The sequence below is a fragment of the Diprion similis genome, chromosome 3 (assembly GCF_021155765.1).
Source record: "Diprion similis isolate iyDipSimi1 chromosome 3, iyDipSimi1.1, whole genome shotgun sequence".
NCBI lineage: Eukaryota > Metazoa > Arthropoda > Insecta > Hymenoptera > Diprionidae > Diprion > Diprion similis.
This window is the reverse complement of record NC_060107.1, coordinates 6,631,848-6,654,370: the sequence shown is the minus strand read 5'-3', so window position 1 is coordinate 6,654,370 and position 22,523 is coordinate 6,631,848. Positions and strand designations below refer to the sequence as shown.

General features: G+C 36.6%; 3 protein-coding genes across 3 annotated transcripts; 1 reads left to right on the top strand and 2 right to left on the bottom strand.

Moving 5' to 3' along the window:
• Positions 1 to 4,809: 4,809 nt before the first annotated feature.
• On the top strand, positions 4,810 to 7,497 carry LOC124404037 (ataxin-3-like). Its single transcript, XM_046877849.1, has 5 exons — positions 4,810 to 5,029; positions 5,109 to 5,273; positions 5,861 to 5,997; positions 6,229 to 6,383; positions 6,468 to 7,497. The coding sequence occupies exons 1-5, from the start codon at positions 5,006 to 5,008 to the stop codon at positions 7,130 to 7,132; spliced, it is 1,146 nt and encodes a 381-aa protein (XP_046733805.1). The 5' UTR covers positions 4,810 to 5,005; the 3' UTR covers positions 7,133 to 7,497.
• Positions 7,498 to 8,418: 921 nt separating this feature from the next.
• On the bottom strand, positions 8,419 to 14,430 carry LOC124404034 (sulfhydryl oxidase 2). The gene is made up of 3 exons (XM_046877844.1): positions 13,763 to 14,430; positions 12,960 to 13,212; positions 8,419 to 10,017 (listed from the first exon to the last, which is right to left on the bottom strand). Exons 1-3 carry the CDS (start codon positions 14,067 to 14,069, stop codon positions 8,604 to 8,606), a joined length of 1,974 nt encoding a protein of 657 aa, XP_046733800.1. The 5' UTR covers positions 14,070 to 14,430; the 3' UTR covers positions 8,419 to 8,603.
• A 1,355-nt stretch (positions 14,431 to 15,785) lies between these two features.
• On the bottom strand, positions 15,786 to 18,466 carry LOC124404042 (protein crumbs-like). Its single transcript, XM_046877853.1, has 4 exons — positions 18,173 to 18,466; positions 16,311 to 16,445; positions 16,090 to 16,218; positions 15,786 to 15,916 (listed from the first exon to the last, which is right to left on the bottom strand). The coding sequence occupies exons 1-4, from the start codon at positions 18,225 to 18,227 to the stop codon at positions 15,852 to 15,854; spliced, it is 384 nt and encodes a 127-aa protein (XP_046733809.1). The 5' UTR covers positions 18,228 to 18,466; the 3' UTR covers positions 15,786 to 15,851.
• Positions 18,467 to 22,523: the final 4,057 nt, after the last annotated feature.

Sequence of the window (22,523 nt, the reverse complement as noted above, 5' to 3'; positions counted from 1 at the left end):
ACAAAATTAGTTCGTTCCTCTAAAACAAAAGAAAATACAATTAATAAAAAACAAATTTGTATACCTCAGATATGTTTTATAAATACTTACTTGAAGATTCTTCACTATCACAATACACTCCGCGATTTTTAGCCCCGTGAATTGACCGCCGGCTTGCAAATGCCGCGTTGTCTCTTAGAACCAAAAGGTATTAAGTCAACGCGCAAAAGTTGTTAGCAACAAAATTGATTGAAAAGCTGAAGGCTTAACACATCGAGAATGCTTCACTTTTTCATATACCGTTTACGAAATCGTCAAGCAAAAGAGGCGATCGATCGATTCGCATTATCAAGGTGGGGACAATTTTGCTCAAATCTAATTTTTTTACTTTACTCCGACTTTTCCCGTGGATAAATTCAGAATTCCCTGGCATTTTCCCACGAAACTTGAATTAGGCAATGTTGGGCAGTTTTTACGATCAAAGGCTTCAGAACTTGTGCAGCTTCAATACATAAATTTGGATCTCAGAAACACGTAGTATTGCTTCATTTCGCACGAATAATTAGAAATTGAACGATACCATTTCCCAAAGTTAGCTTAAGTGACTTAACGAAGGATAGATGAAGATTAAAAAATATTTATTAAAAAGCCCATTTTTCCCCATGTCCATCATAATCCCCTGACTTTTCCCGATAGAAAAAATTCCCCAACTGCTCCCGAGTATCCCGGTCAGTCGCCACCCTGATTATTAATCGTCGCGCAAATGACGCGTTTGATTCCCGTGATTAATCTACGCGCAAAAAGGCGCAGCCGATTAATCCGTCAAAAAATCTTAAATGTCTAGGACTTGTCGCAAAATTCTGTAGAAAACCAATCCGCATCTGCGTCTTTTTGAAACCGACACATTGCGATACGAATTGTTATTCCAAGATGCGATTCAAGTCAGGGAGGGAGGTTGGAGGGCATGCATTATTGTGTGGCGTGACGGTCGGCGGTCCTCTTCGACGCGAAGTCTTCGAGCTCAGCATCTCTCCCCATCTAGCGTACCACGGAACGCGATAGATGGTCCAGAGATGCATTTTGCCCATTCAGACGATCACAGAGATCAATTCAATGAAATAATGATAGATAATGACTAAATAATCAAATCCAATAATGGCTGGAAAATGATAGCAAAGTGTCAAGAAATGGAAAAGTAAAGCTTGTTCACGTGTTTCTGGATGAAAATCACTGTGATCATTTGACGCTGTGGATTACAAAAGTTAATGACATCGCAGTGCATCGCGACCTTCCTACCCTCGCCTGAGTCCCAACGGACCCACCCAACGGAACTGTTGAAAAGAGATTCACACGCACATCCACATCAAACCCCGCGACGGATCCCACAACGACCACCTACGTACCCGATTACCTATATTCGCTCTAAACGATTCTCCATTCTTTCCAACACACATCATTCTTCCTCATTTGCGCCGTGGTCACTGTGACTTACTTTTTCATTGATTACCTGTGGGGAGCAAAACGTTTTTGTACCATAGTCAGCGAGAGTTTTGCTTTAGTGATTGCTGGCGGAATATCGGTACATCAACGTTTTGTAAGATGGATTAAAAACATCCTGAATTTTTCTAAGCGAGCTAAGCCTGTAGTTGTTCGATAGCATGCTGGGCATTAAAATATTGAAAATTATTCAAGATATATAACCATGCTACTTGATTACGTTACGTTCTGCCAGACTTTGAAATGTTATCGATTAATCAATCTTTGGAATATGTTTAGACCTCAGGTTTATCCACCACTTAAACGACATCATTGAAAAATTCAAACATAGGTAGTTATAATTATATCTGTAGCTCAATACAGTTTGCATTCGCGAATGTCGGGTAAGTGATAATAACCTGTCGCGATGCTCATTTCGCTTTCAGCAACGTGCAAAATTTCTAACTTTGAGTGACTGTGGTAAAATAGGTCAACAGCAACAAGTAAAAAAATTGATCTGATTTGAAGTCAAGCACCGTTGCGATCGCGAATGAGCCTATCCATGCAGCTAAAAAATCGAAGATTTGTGTAACAATTGTTACCGCCACGCCACGGGATAAAGGAGCCCCAGGAAAATACCCGTAACCTAAACACGTGCAAACTCACCAACGTTGCTGAGTAATGGAGAGGTTACTCGGATGTCTCTGCTTAACTCTGAAAAAACGAAAATGGAAGTACGAATTAATTTAGTAAACTACATTTTCAGTTCTCAGATAAATCATTACTGTTATCTACTTCTATATTTCGCCGCATGTTACGCAATGACAAAAATTCGGTTTCAAATGTACCACGTTGAATTATCTAAGAATGATTAAAATAACTTTTCTTACCTCCTCCGGGGTGCTCCAAACTTTACTGTACATGTAGTAGTCCTCGTAACTTCTCAGGTTGTACGGTGGTAACACACTTTTCACACTATAATAAATATATAATAATATATTAATCGCATAATGTGCTTGAATTAGATTTCATGTCTCTTCAAACAGTATCTGTGTCAAAATAAGTTATTTTCAAGATATTTCAGTGATTTCTGATTTATTTATAAATTAACTGCAGAAAGAATACTAGCAGGCTGTCAAAATAATCACAGATATTGAATAAATGCATAAAATTAGTGAGCAACTAGATCATTTACGATTGAAAAGTTACTATCAATTGGATAAATGTAATGAAAGACGAAATATCGACCAGGAATGGTCCTAAAAGAAATTTCAAAAACAAAATTCCAAAAAAACTTTTGACCCAAAAATAAAATAATACAACTTTTTTCACGCTCAACATTTAATTTTTTAACCCCATAGTTCTCCAATAAAGGTGGATTTTCTCAAAACTGAACTACTGTACAAAAACTTGCATAAATTTGTGGAAAAAAGCGCAAATATTGAAAAAAAAAATTGAATAGAAGCTGAATCTTGCCCCTTCGAAAGTCTTTCTGAGAAAACTTCTTTTTGCCATTACCCAAAAAGTTACGCGTGACTTTATGAAAGTACAAGAATCGTTAAAAAAAACATGCTAAATATCAATTGGTGAGTGCTAAAAGGTCGTAGAAAATTTCGCGAACAACGATAATGAAGCTGATTTTTCTTACTTTCAAATGCAATATTTCGTTTTTGACTGATCGAAAATTTGGAAAGTGATCCCGAACTTACGAACGTTTCTGTATGAGGAATCAATAACAGTTGACGATTGAGATTCACTTAAAATTTCGAAACGATTAGAAACGCCGTGATGCGTTTACTTTTGTTACATGGTAATACAGGATTACAAAATGTAGGATTTCCCTATCGATCGATCACGAAGAAAAATTTTGAAAACAGATGGAATTGCTTACCGTTTTTAATTACATAAGAAACAACGCCAAAATCAGTTACGCGATAACATTTTCATTTTACAAACGTGTCGCCACGTGAGAGACGCGATCCGTGAACCGAAATCCGAGACAGAACTCACACAGGTCATGTTCCGCAAGGTCCGTTTTTCAGAATGATAGAAAAAAAACCACAACGGAAGATTATCAGGGTATTTTCTTGTTACTACACAAGTGTGACCATGCAGCGTAATAATTACACTAGATTCCAAGCCCATTTGCACTTTTTGTATTGTAGCTGGCTGCCTAAACGGACTGAGAAAAACTTGCTAACAATGCAACTACGCACTTACCGAAAATCAGCCGCACAAACAATAACAAATGACACACGACGCAGAGAGTCGAGAATCGAAATCACTCAAGCTGAAGTTACACACAAAACTGAAAATTTGATACATGGTAACTCACCTTCGATGTCCTCGGCTGTTTTTGTTTCAGTAACTCGGTTCTTTGCTGGGTCACACACTGCATCCGTTCGTAATTTTCCACAATAAGTTTCGTGGGAATACACTGATCGAATAACGTTACACAGCCTTGTTTTTAACCATAAGTTATCCGCGCTTGACCGTGTCCTGAATAGTCAAATGCCTGTACATCGCGATCTGAATTCTCTGATTACGGCTCGCGTACTTTCAGGACGGCTGCTCGGAAGCGACTGACGGCGCGCTGCGCTCGGAAGTAATTCTCGACCAGTCGGAAATTCGCGCGCAACGCGGTTTCGCAAATTGCCGTTGCACGAGGCGTCAAGCGACAATTGAAATTTTCTGGCGACTTCCAGCCGAATAAAATACGTTGATCGAAGATATATTTAGTCATTTCTGAGGGCCCAATTAGTGGAAAAAAAGTCCTGAAAAACGATTCTGAGAGGAAAAGTTTTCGAGCTCTGAAAATCGCAAACAACTGAAGGTTAATTCTTTGGTTAATCCCTTTGGATTTTTTCAGTCGAAATATGGCTGATTTGTCCAAATACGTTATTACCTACTTCATTCCGTTTCTTCGTTTTCTCCATTTTTTCACACTTCCAATTAACAATCTTAGATTTTTAAATTCTTCGAATAGAAATGTAATTGAAATCCACTGACCTAACCACGTCGGTTCCGACGTGCGGCATTTTGCCGTTGCGTTGATACCCATTTTCATGAGCGTCTTTTTGCCACCGACGCCGCGACGTTGGCGCTGCCGCGTCAATTTTCCGCTGCGTCAATTTGCGCCCGTGAAAATGCGGCCTTTATAACACTGCCTTAGAGGCATGTGATTCCATATAGAGCATCATTCATGGCAACTCATTGCACGAGCGTTCCGAAATTAGCTATCAGCGCCAAGAACCACTCATACAAGCGAGTAAATTTGGCAGTCTATTGGCCCTTTCCCATCGGCTAAGACTGTGATTGGTTATTTTTCCTATCTTACATACGTATGAAGAGCATTGAAAAGTGACATTCCACATAAATGTATGTGCATACATGGATTTTGATGTGTGACGTTTGATTGCTCGACTTGAAATATGTTATTTTGCTTTTCTACAGCCTGATATCGCGTGTTATTATCTATTATCTGAGGCCTCATTTTAGGTTTTTTTCACTCCAATCTTGTTTCGTTGTTTTGTAAAATCCTGAATTCACAATGGAGAGCATATTTCATGAGAAGGTAATGTAGTTATCCAACCACAGTAGTATAATGCTCACTTAAATTTTCATATGCATTTTGGTTTCAATTTATTTCTTAGCAAGAAGGATACCTTTGTGCACAGCATTGTCTCAATGCTCTTCTGCAGGGTCCGTACTTTAACGCTGTAGATCTTGCAAATTTGGCATGTCAGATGGACGAGGAGGAACGTCTCAAAATGGCTGAATCAGGCATTGACAGTGAGGAGTATCAGTTGTTTCTGAGGGTAACCGTTTGTCTTATTCATATTATGGCATACACAATCATTTTTTCCGCGTATTTCACTATCGCCTATTCTGTACAGATCATTAATCAATTGAAGTGCCTGATGTTGATAGTATCTTCAATTGGTCAATTTAGCGTACACCAGATACAGCGTACTTGGAGTTATTACCTGTTTTATTAATAGCATTACGACAACGAGCTACACAGATTTTTCATAGTCCTAATGATTTAAAGGGATGTTAACCATAGACTATAAAAACCTTTCACTAACTCTTGACTGATGGGACGTAACTGTCAGTATTTATTGCAGTACAAATACAACTCGCTCAAAGGAGCATTCTTTACTATGAGATGTAGCTAGAAATGACAATAGTTTTACCTTGTAGTTTGCTACCCTTGCTTGGTACATATTGTTTGAAATTAGTCAAAAATGATATCGAGTTCAATCTTACAACCCAGATGTATTGTAATTTATTGCTTCCATATAAAGCAGAGAACTTTCACTCCACTTTACAAGCTATATTGTTATATTGAAAGCTGATGTTTTTCCATGATTCGAAGCTAATTCAATGGATACTTTTGTTATAGCAACCATCAGGAAACATGGATGACAGTGGGTATTTTTCAGTGCAAGTCATAAGCAGCGCTCTTGAAGTGTGGGGTCTTGAATTAATTCCTTATAACAGCACTGAAGCAACAGCCCTAATGGCCCAGAAAGACCCTTCGTAGGTTATTATTTATCATTTTTTGTTCCTATTAAAAGTACTCTGATTAAGACTCGTCTTAATCATCCTAGTTTAAACCTAAGTGCCTCAGCACTGCTGCACACCATGTCAAATCTAATTCTCACTAAAAAAATGCGAACTGTATCAATGAAAATAATTCAGAGATCGAGAACAAGTATTTGTTAATTTCATGACAATATACCTACGAGGATTGATAATTGTTCTTTTTAGAGACATGAAAGCATATATTTGTAACTACAAAGGCCACTGGTTCACTATTAGAAAACTTGGAACACAATGGTTCAACTTGAATTCAATGTTGAGCGGACCGCAACTTATATCGAACACATATTTGGCTATGTACCTAGCACAGCTGATGCAGGAGGGTATGTTGATATTTTGTTTTATGTAATTTGTCAAGTAATCAATATTTTCAATCTTCATTGATTATTACCATATTTTCCTCACAGGTTACTCAATTTTCATTGTTATTGGTACTTTACCCGAATGTTTGGCGGAGGAGGTAATTAGGGAAAATCCAATAACAGCAACACCGAGAGTAAAAGCGAGCTCAAATGATTGTGTAGGAACTAGTGGTGTGGGATATCGTTTAGGCACAAAAGAGGAGGAGTACGAAGCTCAAATTTTGAAAGCCGCTTTAGCCCTAGGAGAAGTTAAAGTACCAAATTCATGCAATCGTCTAACTTCAACGTCGTCAATGGCAACAGCAACCAGTAGAACAAGCCATCAAAATCATTCAGATATTGCGTCAGAAACTGAAAAACCAAGAGAAAGAATAATACCAATCAAAATCAACGGACGCCATCTACCTGCGTTAGAAGAGGAGGAAGATGCAGACTTACAAAGAGCACTGAAGTTGAGCTTACTAGATAATAATGGGGGTGTTGGTGAATCTTCGAATCTTAGATTGGACCCCAGTAATGATAAGGCAGACAAATATTTACCTAATTCCAATGAGGATACAGATGAAGACGAGGATTTGAGAAGGGCCTTGCAATTGAGTCTAGAATGCATGACCACACCATCCACTCCTGATGCTGACGAATTACGCTGGCGTCGATTAGCCTTCTTAGGAATAAATAAAAGCGATTCTACCCGGAAGTTGAATACGTAAGAATAATTCTGTAAATTTTTTTTTTTTTTTTTGCTTTTTTTAAAATTAATTCGTTATCTATGGAAATTCAATATGTAAAGTATAATTAACTAATGAACCAAGTGGAGTGAACTTGTCACCTTTTATAACTAATAAACTAATAAAGCTAATAAAGTTTATTACGTTATAGTTGAATCGCGTTTTTTTAATTTATTTATTCTAGATTTTTTTAACAATTCTAACTCAAACACGTTTATCGTAATAATGAACAATTCTGAATAGACGCTTAAGGCGAAGCCTTGTGTGGAAAATAATGCCAGAAGGTGATTCATGCAATTAGTTGAATTCTATAACAGGAATACATCTTCTGACATTAATACTAGGTGGAACAAAAAACTTGTGGGATATTTGTGTTCGGCATTATATGTAGAATTGCACTATTTGCAGAGTTTTTGGGTCAGTGATGCATAGGCATTGATGATATTCATAATAAGTGATATTTCGTTGTTGGTAAATACTGACTTTAGCGACCTCTGACATAGGAACTTTACATCCCAGTAGTATTTATACAAACTTACTGCACACTGCTCTCTCAGTGCATACACATGAGCGATATTAAACCATATTATGTTGGCTGTTCACACCGTACAAACTTTATACTGACCATGAACGATTAACCAATTATATGATGGATTTACAAGAGAATCCCCTACTTGGTTCTGGTTATATGTTTATTTGTTCAGGCACAGAGTGAAATCATGGAACAGATTGGAGGAAAGTAACTAAAATCTTTGTGCCACTCTCTTCTTTGCCATTTATTTTGTAAATCGAAGTTCATAATGCCTAGTTTCTATTTCATTGCCACAATGCGAGCTTTTATTCGCACCATTAACAAGTTTAAATAGCTAAAATTTATTTTACTTCCATTCCATGATTCCATTCAAATTTGCCACATGCAGGCCTGCAAAGGGTTTGATTATCTGTCTGACATCACCAATAGTATGTAAGCCGAGATGTGAGGATATTGGACAAACGAAAGTATAAGAGTTCCATTATTTTTTATTTAAGGAAGAACTGTATTTTGGCTCTAGAAGTCTGGTACTAGACACCCTGAGTATGAGTGACTCCAAGAATCCAACTATTGCATAGATTTATTCAACAAAGTATCTGTCTAGTTGGATCTCAATTTTATATACAAGACCGTTACAGTTTATCCACTCGACACAGGGCTAAAGTTATGTTCCCTGAACCGTTGAAATTACAACGGATTTTCGTTTACCACTCTTATTATTAGGATACTATTTTTCTTGGCAACTAATGTTTTCCATTCCGGATTTAATTTAGATGTGATGTCACTTCCTGTATTGTAGCGCTGCACCAACAGTGAACAGACAAACTGAACATATGTGGTTTCTCTCAGATTTATTGGTAACCTTCGTAATTTGACGCAATGTTTCTTTAATAACTCAAATGGCATAAGTTACAAAAAAAATTATACTTTGCGAAAAAGATCATGTATATACGACTTGTTCCTTTTAGTTCTTTTCATAGCAAACTTTATACACACAAGGACGAGTATCGTTGCAGACGTCACGTACAGGACCACACAGATGCTTATGTCAAATATTGTAAAATCCCAGGCCAATTTTCGTTGACTACTATATTTATCTGAAGCAAATCGTTCTTGTCTAATTTTCAGGCGATCGATACTGTTATCCTCGTTTAGTTTGCCACTTGAATTATAATAACTTATTTCTGAAGATCTGTACTTGCGATATAAGTAACGTAATATTTCTGCTTCGTTCCAACTTTCGTTACTGTATTTACAAGTTGAACATTGCTCTTTGGACGGATATTGTACTTTTTTGTGCATAGGATCTTCAGTTTTATCACCAGCTAGCCTTTTGTTCACGAGATTGTGAGACCTCCACAGCCACAAAATGCTTTCGTTTAAATTACGCACTTCAGACATCTTATTTTCATTAGCCATTTTGACGAAATGTTCCGAACAATCAGTACATCCAAAAAAGTTTTTGATGTATCCAAGCATAGCTCGTAAAACTTCTTGTGGTTTATAATCTAGATTGTTTTTATTACGGATTGCAGAGTTTACTGTGAGCATATGAAACATTGACCAAAGTCCACATGGGTACCCACGAAAACTATTAACACTCCCTTTGCATCCGATCCATCCCTGTGGTCCAGAGTATATGGGAGATATTTCTTCTTCGGTCGATTTAACAATGTCTTTAAATTCTTTCCCTGTCAGTCTTTCTCGCTGATCAACGGTTTCTCTCAATGTCTCCAAAAATAAAACACCATTGCGTCCAAATGGGAAGTACTTTGCCAGTACATTCAGGTAAGCTTTCAGCGCCTCAATCTTCTCTCCCTCTATAACTTTAACCATTGGAATTTCGTGGTCAATCGAATATCTCAATGCTGTCTCTAAGTCTAACTGAAAAAGCAGATCTCCAAGTGCTCTGACTTCCTCCTCTTCTTTTTTCTCTCTCCTTTCTTTTATTATGTCCAACACATTTGGTATTTCAGCCTGCATCCACTCGCTGGGATGTTTCTCAGGATTATCAGGTATATCCGCAGTTATTCCTTTTAGCACTAAAAATTCTTTAATAGCTTTTCTTACTCCTTCTCTTGTTGGGTACCTCACATTTATAACTTGCTGCGAACTGTTACGCCCTAGTGCAATTAGAGTAGGAAATTTATTCACTGAAAGCATTATGCTAAGCGGCTCATTCTCGGAGGTCACACCACGAACTTTTATACTGCTGATGTTATGTAAATCTAAGGTCACCTCAGTGGCAAGGAATGAATCGACCGTTTCAAATATTAAAAAGTTATATTTTACACTAGCAGGTACATCCTTCCATAAATTCTTCGTATCCCCACTTCTGTAACATGCAATCAGATGACACATCAAACTTCTGCCTGTAAAATTACGGATAATTAAAACTGGTAATTAGACTAAGCGGTACTCAAAAACTCTCCAATCTAGAAAGGGCTCCTCATGGAAAATTACTACCGCCGTATGCTGGAATAGTGGAATTCAACTGGTAATTAGACTAAGCGGTACTCAAAAACTCTCCAATCTAGAAAGGGCTCCTCATGAAAAATTACTACCGCCGTATGCTGGAATAGTGGAATTCAACACTGATAGTGTTCCCTGTACGGTCGAAGTATATACTAGTCAATAGATACTTGAAAAGGATAATAATATGTATATAAAATAGAACCTGAAGAATATCATAGTTCATTAATACATATTGATTAATTATTACAAAGATCATATGAACTTCTTCATCTTGGCACACTGTGGTTGTAGTATCATTATATTGCTTTTGGGAGAAGTCTCAATCAGTACTGATGCTTTCAAGATATACAGATTCTGCGCTGTTAACCTTTATAATTTATTGTAATGGATTTATTAGAATGGTTGGTGGTAGTCAATTAAAGAAACCCCAAACGCATGCATTATACAGAAGCAAACAGTATTATTGAAATTTGTCGCATTTCGATACTTTCTGACCAATTCACATGTTCCCATTCATGCCGTAATTTTGTCTTTACCTTTCACACCCTATTTCTACTCTTTCTTCCTCTCCATATCACTAAGTGGAGAAGAATAATACAAAGAAGAGACGACCAGTTCAACCCATCATCATCATCATCATCATCATCAAAGATTGGAGTGAGGATGGAAAGACATGTACTATGGAACTATAGTAAAATTTATACCTATTAAAGTCAATTTTAAGATAGATGCTGCATATGAAAAAACAATTGTATAATAAATTATAAAGAGTAAGAAGACAATGAGTCCTATCGGCGAGACTAGAGGCGAATAATCAATTCAACAGATAGGTTTTCAGAATTGATTAAGAGTCTCAACAAGCAAGAAAATCGACTGGATTGTAGGAATCAGTCCAATAAGAACTTTCAGCTATTTCTATTTATTTTGCAAATAACTAAGCGTTCGGCTAGTTTTGCACAAAATTTAAGTTGTTCTAAGTTAGTCCATCGATTTAAAGGCAGTCCAAATTTAGCCTAAAAAAGGAATAACTTGACTAGTTGTATGTAATATCTAATAAATTCTAACTTAGGAAGAACAGCATGGATTGAGATCAAAAGAATAAAAATCCGTTGATTCTTTTTTGAGAAATAGGACGAAAAATTGATGACACACATACATTCACACATACACCTAGAGATTGAGATCTAGTCAAAATTCAACCTTTTGAGGTGATCATAATAACTTCATATCTATTTTGAATGTAAAGAAGTAGGGAATTAAAATGGCAAACCTAAATCTACTAGATCTAGTTTGGCACCCCCCAAAAATGGGGGTAAGAGATCAACGAAGAACAGAGAAGAGAAGGAGATCACAATACACCAGTAAATCGACAAACTATTACCTAAATCAGGGAAAATCATGGGCTGTACAGGGAGTCGCTGGAAGAACTAAAAAGTAATTGATAATCTAAAGAAATTGAATCTGAAATATGATGACACAAGAGGTATAAAAAGAAACAATATTTTTAGCATATAAAACCATAGCAATTGGGAATGTGATCAAAGAAATAAAGTACAAGAAGAAAATAGTATCTGGATACAGTAGAAATATCGTACAACATTAGAGAAACAAACAGTCCACAATAATTGAGCAGAGAAGGTGAGGATTGTGTAAGAGGAAAAATTTGTTGTGAAGCCAATTAACACAAAACTGTGTAGATATTATGAGACTAAGAATTAGTGTGAGTAACATCGGTAGTGGACAAGACATCAAGGTCACAGTTCAGTGTGATAAAAATGTTGATAGAAGAATTGTAAGTGAAGAATTGAAAGAGATTATGGGTGAGCAATATAACATTAGGGTTGCTAACAAGGAATTCTTGAAAGTTAAAATTATAGGAAGGAAAGAAAACTTGCAAACGTATAGAAAAGTAGAAACAAATAGAGGATCTCTAAAAATAAGCTAAGAAACCTATTTCATAAAGAAAATTAGTAAATGGTGAAAAAAAACTAAATCAATCAATCGGTCAATCTCACTCTCCTGCGCTCACCTGTCGATCATTCATCTTCATCCTCCTAACAAAGCCGCTCACAGTCGATACTATCCAAGTCAAGAGTGTTGAATTATTACTGTGCTGAACTCCATTAATCCACTCGTGAATGCCACAACTCCACACTATCGGAGACCAGTAATAATTTTTCATAGCCAGGAGTGGTAAACATGTGCACTTGGGAAAGTTGAATTTCATTACTTCAAACCCGCAATACATTTCCCCAAATCGTGCATTATGTTGACAAATGATAATTCAACTGTTAGACGTCACAAATTTTGGGGAGTCTTGAATAATATGATTCAATATATGACTTAGGGAACCGGGGAAAATAACTCCGGCCTTGAAACGTCTGAGGCAAACCTCTTTGCGATACATATGAGCAATAACCATCAGAGAGAGCTCACTAAAGTAAATTAAGGTTACGAAAAATAGCTATTAGATAGAATTTCCTAAATGCCTGTAATTGTAATCCTACAAAAAGAATGAAAATGACGTTCCAATAAACACATATTTTAAACAGTCTATATGCCAGAATTTTTGTTATCAAATTTTTAGAATCGGTACCCAGAGACAATTTGTAATAAGTTTGCAATCAGGCTCAACCAATCAAAACTTCATTTTCGAGCCAAATCAACATTGCAATGTGCGTATGTAAGTAATTGGTTTGAAAGAAAATTGCTGAATAGTGATCTGTTTTCGGTCATTCGCTGACGTGTAACTACCATACTTTTAGCAGGTTGCTTTTAGCAATCTCTGATCATTTTACATACCGGTAGGGAGTTATATTCGGCCAAGAATAACCTCGACCTTCTTGCTGTTCCTTTTCAAGACGATCAATCAAGTTATGTCTTACGGCATCCATGTCTTTTCCTTTCTCAATTTCGATACCAAGGTGACCTGGTTTGGCGTCAACATGAAAATATTTGAGCATTGGATAATGCATTATCTCGTACTCTCGACAAATCGGGTTGTTATCATCATTTGCACAGTCAATTGCAGCTACCACAACAATGTCTTTCCAGTCTGAAAAAAAAATTATTCAACCAAGGAGTTAGTGAAATTATTGTTTGTGGCTGCAAAAATATTTACTGTATTAATGCAAAAAGCAGTTTTGTAATACAATCAATTTATAATTTTGTACTCCCAATGAAGATTTCGGAGGAATCAATGTGTCTGGAGGAAAGGATTCAGTCGAGTAAGCATCTACAGATCTAAGTTGAATTCACGCTAGATTCCAAGTTTCTAACTGTTTTATTAAAAAAACAGTCATCGAAACAGTGATTCTTCATTTTCGATCCTGTTTTATATTCTAGACTCATAAGATTATACTGTTCATTACACCCAAAATGGCTTTGAGACGTGTATCAATTTTCCAAGGTTTTCAAACAATTAATCCATCAATTGCCAAAAGATGGGAAAAACATCCAGATTTTTATTACTTTCAACTTGGAACAGTAACCCCTCGTAAGTTTTGACTTGATTCCAGCATCCGTAAAATATAATTTATTTAGGACATGCTAGTTTGTTCAGAGAATCCATATTTAAGGTATGTACAGGACCTGTCGATACTTACGTTCGACGTTTTGAGCAAGTGCTTTCCAAGTATCTGCAAATCGGAGACAAAATCCACACCAGCTGTTGTAGAATTCCACGAACCAGCCTGTCTTGCTTTCGTAAATACTGGGTTTAAAATTAGTTGCGTTTAAAATGTATATTCCATCGCTGCTACTGTATAATCCTTGACCGGTTAATAAACTGTCGTAATTATCTTTTTTTCCGGCGACAGCCGCACTTGCATCTTGGACCAGAACTGTCACGTGTAGAACAAGCGTTTGGAACACTAGTGTGGCAATATAATACCGCATCACATTGAAATTCATGATGAACCGTTGTTTTTTTTATGAATGTGAATTTTATGAATGAACATCTCAAGAGGGCATTCGACAGAAAAAATATGTTCAACAGCTTGAGCGGGATGCTGAGCACGCACTACGCAATGAGGGACTGTCAAAGAAGCAGACGTCAAGCCAAGCAGCCGTCTCATTCAGAATTAAATATGTCTTTCCAAAGCTGAACCGCGACTGCCGAACCAATATGCTATAGTATATCCAACACCTATTGACGGCAGTTCTTTGTAATCTGATGTCATCTGTCGACTGAAGTATTTTTCCAGCATAATTAGAAAATTACTGCACTATTATCGTAACCATGTAGCACGAAAGGAAGTCATTACATTCATTATCGAATTACAGATCTGACGAAATCACTGTCATCGTTTTTATCACTCGTGCACATACATCACCAGTATATCAAATCCACTGAAATGGTATTATATCACGGTGGGAGTCAGTGTTAGCACAAATGTAGGTAAACAGTTTGATCAACTCACAGATAAACTACGTGTCCATCGCACCTTAAATCTATCATTCGGATTTTCAAGTCACAGTTGTAAATAACCTTATTCGTATATTCAGATTTATCCGTATCATAGAGCATAGTCAATTATTTTACTACGGCTTGATTTTCATAGGTGTAAAATTGACGCGGCGATGCCACGCTGTTGGCGGCAGAGCGACACTCATGAAAATGGGTTCCGATACACCGGCAAAATGCTACCAGTCTATGACTACGAGTGTTTTCATAATAGCCTCTAGTGCTCTGCTATCAACAATCTTTCATCTCTTTTGCACTATCGAGTTCGTAGCTAGTTCTGCCTCTGTCCTAGGGAGTTCTGAGCGCTGCCAGATAATTTCGGAACGCATGCTACGTGACTACGTCAGTGAGTCAGTGGTTCTCAATTGCGTTTTTATTCTAAGAAATGAAAAATGTAGAATTGTTAATTGGAAGTGTATACAAACGGAGGCATTGAAGAAGCGAGAAGAAAATTGAATGAAACGTAGCAGTTTTTCGAGGTAGGAAAATAATCGAATTCATTCTCATTATTCTAGAATCGTGCAATCGTGCATAATTGAGGTGCCTTTTCACATGTTTCTTACCGCATAGTCCATACTTACAATATCGCAGTGTGCCCAGGGCCTTTTTTCTGAACAATAAACAATAATGAAAAAATGTTTATTTTGAACAGCTATTCATAGAGCTTACAGACAAGCAGTATAGAAGACGCTGCGAGTAACGTATTAAGAGTTATAGTCGAAAAACGAGAGATTTCCTTCATAATTTCTCTGCTGTTTGTCCTGCGCTCTTGTTGGTGCGTTTTATGCGTTCCTGGCGGTCCAATTAGTCAATTACATATATGTTTAAATATGATTCTAGAATAATGAGAATGATGGAGATTATTTTCTTCAATCTCCAACTGCTACTTCATCCCGCTTCTTCAATTTTTTCTCCGTTTTTCACACTTCCAATCAAGAATTATCGATTTTCAAATTTTTCAAACAAAAGTAAAATTATGATTCACTAAGTGGGTTTCAACGCACGGTACTTTAGCTCTCTTCAATAGGATATGATTGCACGATTAGTAATGTAGGGAATGCACAAATTCAAAAGTGAAAAAACGGAACTTCAGTCAATCAGTAGACGAATGCACGACAATGCCTGCGAGATATTCAAGATGCAATTGAGCACTAACTTTTTGATTGGATTCCTAATAATATTTATTCATTGAACATACATACAGATAAGTAGTAATAGAAAGAAATTAATTAAATCACAACACACTCGTACGGAAAAGGTCCGCGGGTGAGCAAGTTTTGTGGTCCTGGGCAAGCTAGAAAATATAGAATATCGTTTTAATTTCGCTTAATTTTAAGATTTACAATGCATGGCGTAATGTCAGCAATTGGTCTCATATTGAGTCTAATTTTGTTACATTGGGTTTACGCAGAGTAAATCGAATAGTGGATGTGGTCACTCATTTCTATTGTAACTTCATATACTAACCCTTATCACAAAGAGCACCAAAGTACCCGGTGCCTTCACACTGGCATTTGAAGCCCGGGTGTTGTGATATTTGAAGGCACGAACCTCCGTGCTTGCAAGGTCTTCGATAACATTTATCATTTCGGCGGCCTAGAATAAATTATTAATGCCAATTAATAATTATGATCTGAATTACCGGGCCAACATATTTTATAAATAAAAGTATTTGGAAAACGTTTCACCTCGTAATGCAAGTCTGCAGTCCTCAGCATTGTTGTACCTATATTCGGCTTTGCAACCGTACCCGCAGCTACATTGTGCTTTCACAATTCGACATCCCTGATGCATTTGGTCCAATTCGCAAGCGAATGATATTCCTATGAATTAAATTTTTTTTTTCTCGTGATTTATCCATCATGTATAAAATATCAATGTATCGGTTTATATTCGATTATTTCAAAACGATGGATTCCATAGAAAATTGAAGAGATGGGAGAAAAAAACATTACACGACGCTGATAAAATTTATATAACTGTAAGTAGTTATGCTTTTCGAAGGTGAAATTTCGAATTTCGAGAGAGTTTATACCATGTATCTTCTCTACCTATTTTTGGCGTAATTTTGTTAAGAGGACGGATTCTCGGATTAATGAAATGAGGGTGACACCTGCATCTGGTAGAAGGCTGATAAGATTTTTCCTAAATACAATCGCCTAATCAGAAGGAAGTTGCCCTCTTGAATTGATAATTTGTTGTTTACCCTACTACGAGATATGTTAAATTGTTTTTAACGGGATGTGATGAATTTGTTGTAGTCGGAGAAAAAAAATTGGGGTATGAAATAAAAAATAGGTAAAAAGTATCATAAATTGAGAGTTATAGTAAATTTCAATAGAAAATAAAAATCTATTTTTAGTTAAGGAGACGAATAGCCCTTCTATACCGTCACTTCGCGGGTCGCAACTTTCTGGTATACATATAATGTCAAGTTTATAGTGTTGTGTCAAAAATAGGTTTAGTTTAAGCATTTCTGGCTAAAAGAAATTCATTTTTCCTCTTACGAAATTGCTGATCCACCTTTCTGGCGATATAATGCTCCATTTTTTCCGATTCCGTCCCTTACCCTTCGGTTCTAAGCCCTCGATATGTTTCCCCTGATAATCACGACGATTGCAATACTTTGCTTTAAAAACTTCGGAACAATTTAATAAAATAATCTATCGCTTTATAACTCGAGACCATTCTCACATCTATCGTAGAATTGTTATCGCTATGATTAACTGAATATCGTTCATTAACAGTATTTTCGGTAAAAGAAATTGCGTGGTTGCGGTTGTGCAAAATCACTTCTCTTCATATTAGTCAGTTATTCTCTTGCCCAATCCAGGCCGAGTAATTAGGATTCAAATATTTAGCATTTTTATATTCTGCATATAGTCTTTCTTGATCGGAAATGAGCTGTTGTAATTTTATTTTCAGTTTATCCGTGTTTACAGGAATTTGCATAATTTTGATGTGCTCAAAAGGCCGCGAAAGCAAAGTATAATCACATTTTTGTAATAGGTACTCCTAAAAATATTGTATTTCGATCTGAAATTTTTTCTTATGTCCGACGTTTGGACAGCAGCTAAAATTTTCGCGAGGTATCTCAATTGGCTGATCGTTTCGCTTTTCAAATTTCATGGTATATCATGTAAACTAAGACCTCAAGAGTGTTCGTTCTGAGGGTAAAACATTGTACACTGAACAAACGAAAATGTACCGTAAATTGTTACATTTACATCCCCTTTTCTCGTGCACTCGTGCAGTATAAAAAATTGTGGATTCGAAATATCTGATGCGTTGACTGCCCATCCGTTTGTATGATCATGATTTATATTGTATCCTAAACTAAGTGCTGAATAAATTATATGGCTTACATTGTATAAGATTCAGGCCTATTTTATATACCTATTCTTTCGGTCGTGCGTTCACCTTCCCGATCTATAATATTTCTTTGAAAACTGTATTGGTGCCAAATTGTAATAATAAATTTTTGAGAATGACATTATACGATTATGTATTATGTTAGTAAAAATATATTCATATATTATCACTTATGTACCTATAATGACGAGAACTAGAACCACGAGAGCGAATACTTTATAGATTTTCATCATGTTCGCAATGATGGGTAAAAGATGCAGTGAATGTACAGATCCTTGGATGGGCCCTATTTCTGGTACTGTTATAAAGTTAATCACAACACAAAGGCCAAAGGCCGACACCCGAGCCAGTCGCTTGAAAGCCTGGACTGGAACTGACGGCAGCAAAACGAAGTATAAACCACCACGACTGTCGCATACGGGGTCGTAAACAGTCAAGCACTTGTCAGGCTCCTCTGCAGAGGCCAGCGAAGTCTGTATATATACTGCTTGTGAGTGGAGGCAAGATAAATTTATAGCGACCGACTATAATCTGAACCGAAGCTGAGAAGCCGTTGCACTTGCGACCCCACTGGCGTGGCATTTCCCGCTTGTCGTTTAATGCTGCCCACGCAGAGCTAAATTTTATCAATGGCTCGTCAGTTATATTTCTATGCATGTACGATGCAGCATATATATATATTCGACATGCAGGAGAGAAAGAAGGATAGAATTTCAAACCGCCATTGCATTGCGGTCATCCCTTTTACCAAATCCTACTTATTCAGGGGAACATCTGCAGAACATATGCGTATCGTAGTTGCAAATGCCCAGCCATTCGTACTTTGTCAGCACTGCAGACTTGACCAAGCTTTTTTGTACAATTTACCATAACCATCACGAGATTAGTATATCGCAGTATAGCGTACTGTTTGATAAAGCGTTCTCCATGAATTCAACCACTTTTTACCCCACACATATGACCAAAGAATCTGTGAATTCTGCAACAAAATGTAAAGCGTGACTGTTCAATATATAAATATTTTTCAATCAATTTTACCGGGTCGATTATAACACAGAAAAATACTCTCGATAAGTATGTAAACCTGCGATTCTTCCATCCGAATGTTTTCGTTTAGCAGCCTTTTATATTTATTCAAATAACACGTTTACTTGAGAAAGCTAGAACATTTTCTGGAATAGAAGTAGAACAGTTGAACCTAAAAATCTGAAATAAATCACAAAAAGTCTGGTCAGCTAGTGCTACTAACAGATTAAATTTCAAAAAATTGCACGTCGGGTGACAGGTGAAAAAGGCCCGTCAATAAAGTCGCGTAGAATGTTTCATACAGATGTAATGAATTATACGTATCAATATCTGCGAACATATGTATGTACATGACAATAGGAATAGCTCGTTGCCGAGGACTCTCTTCGTTTACCACACATATCTCGTATATGGAATACCATTAGATTACAGACCACACACTCAACTAATTGTTAGCGTATAAAGGAACTGATAATGTATGTATTGATAATTGTAATCTTCACTCGAGGAATAAATTGGCGTAATTTAACTATCTGACCTCGTAAAGAAAACAGTAAAATTTATGCGAATTTCTGAGATCAAACCTGACACGTTCGTGCGATTTGCATAGTTTTCTATTACACATGATAAGAATATTCACGTATAATTTAATCATTCTTCAATTGACTTAGATCTTCAATAGACTTAGAATTCCGATGCAAGTTATACAGGACAGCGGATTACACGTATGGATAGCCTAGTCTCATCAATCAAAGTTAATGTATCGCGATAAAATTATTTATATAATATTTCGAATTAGTTGCTTGATTTATAATCTCGCCTCTGCTGCGCGATTGTTCTGCTACAAATTCACTCGTCGGCATTTACATAAATGCAAATCTGTAGAGAGCTTTAATTAAGATCGAATATTTTTGCAGAGAAGTGCAATCAAAAATGTTTACATCTATCAGAGCGCTTCATCTAGTTTAAGACGAAGCATATTTCGAGTGGGCTTCTTGCAGATTCTAACGATGAAACGTGTTATTGAATTTCTTCAAATCGGTATACCGTGGTATATAGTGATAATAATTTATAACAGCCAGTCTGCAACAGGAAATGATGGCGTTGATGTTTTTTTACCTCCACTAGCGATACGTGTTTTTCTCCATGCCATTCAATATTCTATGTCACATATATGTATTTATATGCGTAAAGAAGACAAAAATGGCTTTCTTGCGTCGCATATCGTTTTGATGCAAACCCGATGAACGCACTTGCGTTTCCTACACGTTTGCAAACATCATCACGCCATTCTAGTCTGATTCCATTGAACCAGCTAAAAGTGGTTCGATATAAAAAATATTTGAGTTGTAGAAAGTAGCCTGTTGCTATGTGCCACGTGTGTTTTGTATTTTTATTAAGCTAAGTGAGTTCTAAAAAAGATGTTTACGCCATCAGGCGTCCCGTTTAAAAAGGTTAAAGAAATTTTATCTCATATGTACATTTTTTTGATTTGATTAACTTTGAGAATTATCGCGATACTAATTACAGAGATACCAAATAAAAATGATGAGATTTATTTTAGCCGATAGATTAATTTCTCACTCATTACTTTATTTTAATGCCAATAACGTACTTTCATAGTACGGTTTTTCATAGACCTATAAAGCAACGTTGAAACCCCGTAGCTCACTATAAATTCAATGTTGACTTATAGGAGGCAGAGAATCGAGTAAACTGATATCTGCATTCAACTGAAAATATAAGTTTTCGTCCAATGCACGTACATTATACACGCAGTAATCGAAAAAATTTAATTAGTGGTCAAAGAATGACTATACAGCAATAAACATTAGACGTAAGTATAAACTCATTCTTTACGCTTTCGAAAAACGATTTTTTCCGTTTCCAAAAAAGATTTTGCAGAACTGTCACAGTCTTGCACTCATCAAATTCAGAAACATCATGAAATTATCTCTGTTCGAGTAAATCTTAATCTGATTGTGAGTAAAATTAAATTTCAAGCAACATTATATTCATATATTGTAATTGTCAAACGAGTTAAAGTGGTTAACTCTACAGTTCGGAGTCTGACGCTGAAGTGGAACAAATTTGCAGCGTATCACTATTGCTTAAAATTCTGATAACACTTGACATTTCATTAGAAACAGAGATCTGTGCCGCGTACGGAGTTCAATGGAGCATTCCGTTTCACATTTCGTAGTTTATAAAAACGGAATAATGAATGTTATAAGGAGATTACAGCAGAATTGGTTTCACAATATTTCACGTTCTATATGAATAAATGGTTTTCGAGTATAAAGGGGGCCGTTGTATCTAGGTATATAATAATTGGGAATCGTCAGGGTAACGTGAAATGCTGAGTGAATGGGGCATGGTGAAGAACTCTACGAACTATTATTTTTTCATTACATGTATCCTGATCTAATGCAGCGAAGTAAGAGGAAATACTAGTTGTATACTTCAAAAATATCTCAATAAACGAGCAACGCATTTAGAAGATATTTTTTGTAATAACATCGCGAACACGTTTCAAACAGTTCAGAAAAAGTTCATGAAGCATTGTACTAGGAAATTTCTAAAACATTCCAAATAGAATAGGACATCCGCATTTACGCGCAAATCCCTGTATGTGTAATCGAGTACTACGAAGAATTTAATTATGTGCATCTCACCACCCAACAGATATTGAAAATATTTTTCAAATGTAATTGACAAACATTTGCACGAAAATACTAGAATGGGGTATTTTTGAAAAAGTGATGATATATTTTAATGGCGACATATACATCATCAGCTGGCTAGATATCTTCCTAGAATAATAAATATTTATCATTTATGGACCTGTTTGACTGAGCACCTAATTTAAAGATGGTCAGTCTTGGAAGAGATCTGTTAGAACCCACCGATTTTAACCGTTCCAAAAATCGAGTCGGTATAGCAGAGTACTGCAATTTCCTTTCTAGTGTCACTGTCTACCAAGATTGAAGCACCGCACGTCCAGCGGACAACTTGTTAAGTATAACACAGGTTATGAGGGAAACGTAAGAGACCTTAGTAAGGAGCCCACACCCACTCAACTCCAGATTTCCGCGACATGTAACGACCGTGATCGGACTCCATATGGTTGGCAGTCTTTAAATATCTTCGGTCAACGCCCTAGTTGAGGTACACAGCCACCTGTAAGTTGCCTGCAAGATACAGGAGTTCCGGGACCTATCTACATAAGTGTATATACGACACAGTCTTTAAATATGCTTATTGTCAGTCAACGACCGAGGAGATAAAAAAGACACTTGTTCAAAGTAGCACGTTATATTTTCGTGTTGTGTTTACATTTAACCGAAAATTTTTCACGTAATAATCCGTAATCAGTTCGTTAACTATTCTAACCTTTAATCACAAGTGCAATTCGTGTATTCTTCGCGATCTCTAACGTGGCGTGTTGTTTGCGATTTAAACGTCAAAGGAAACTTGTAACTACATTAGCGCTTTTCAGTGTT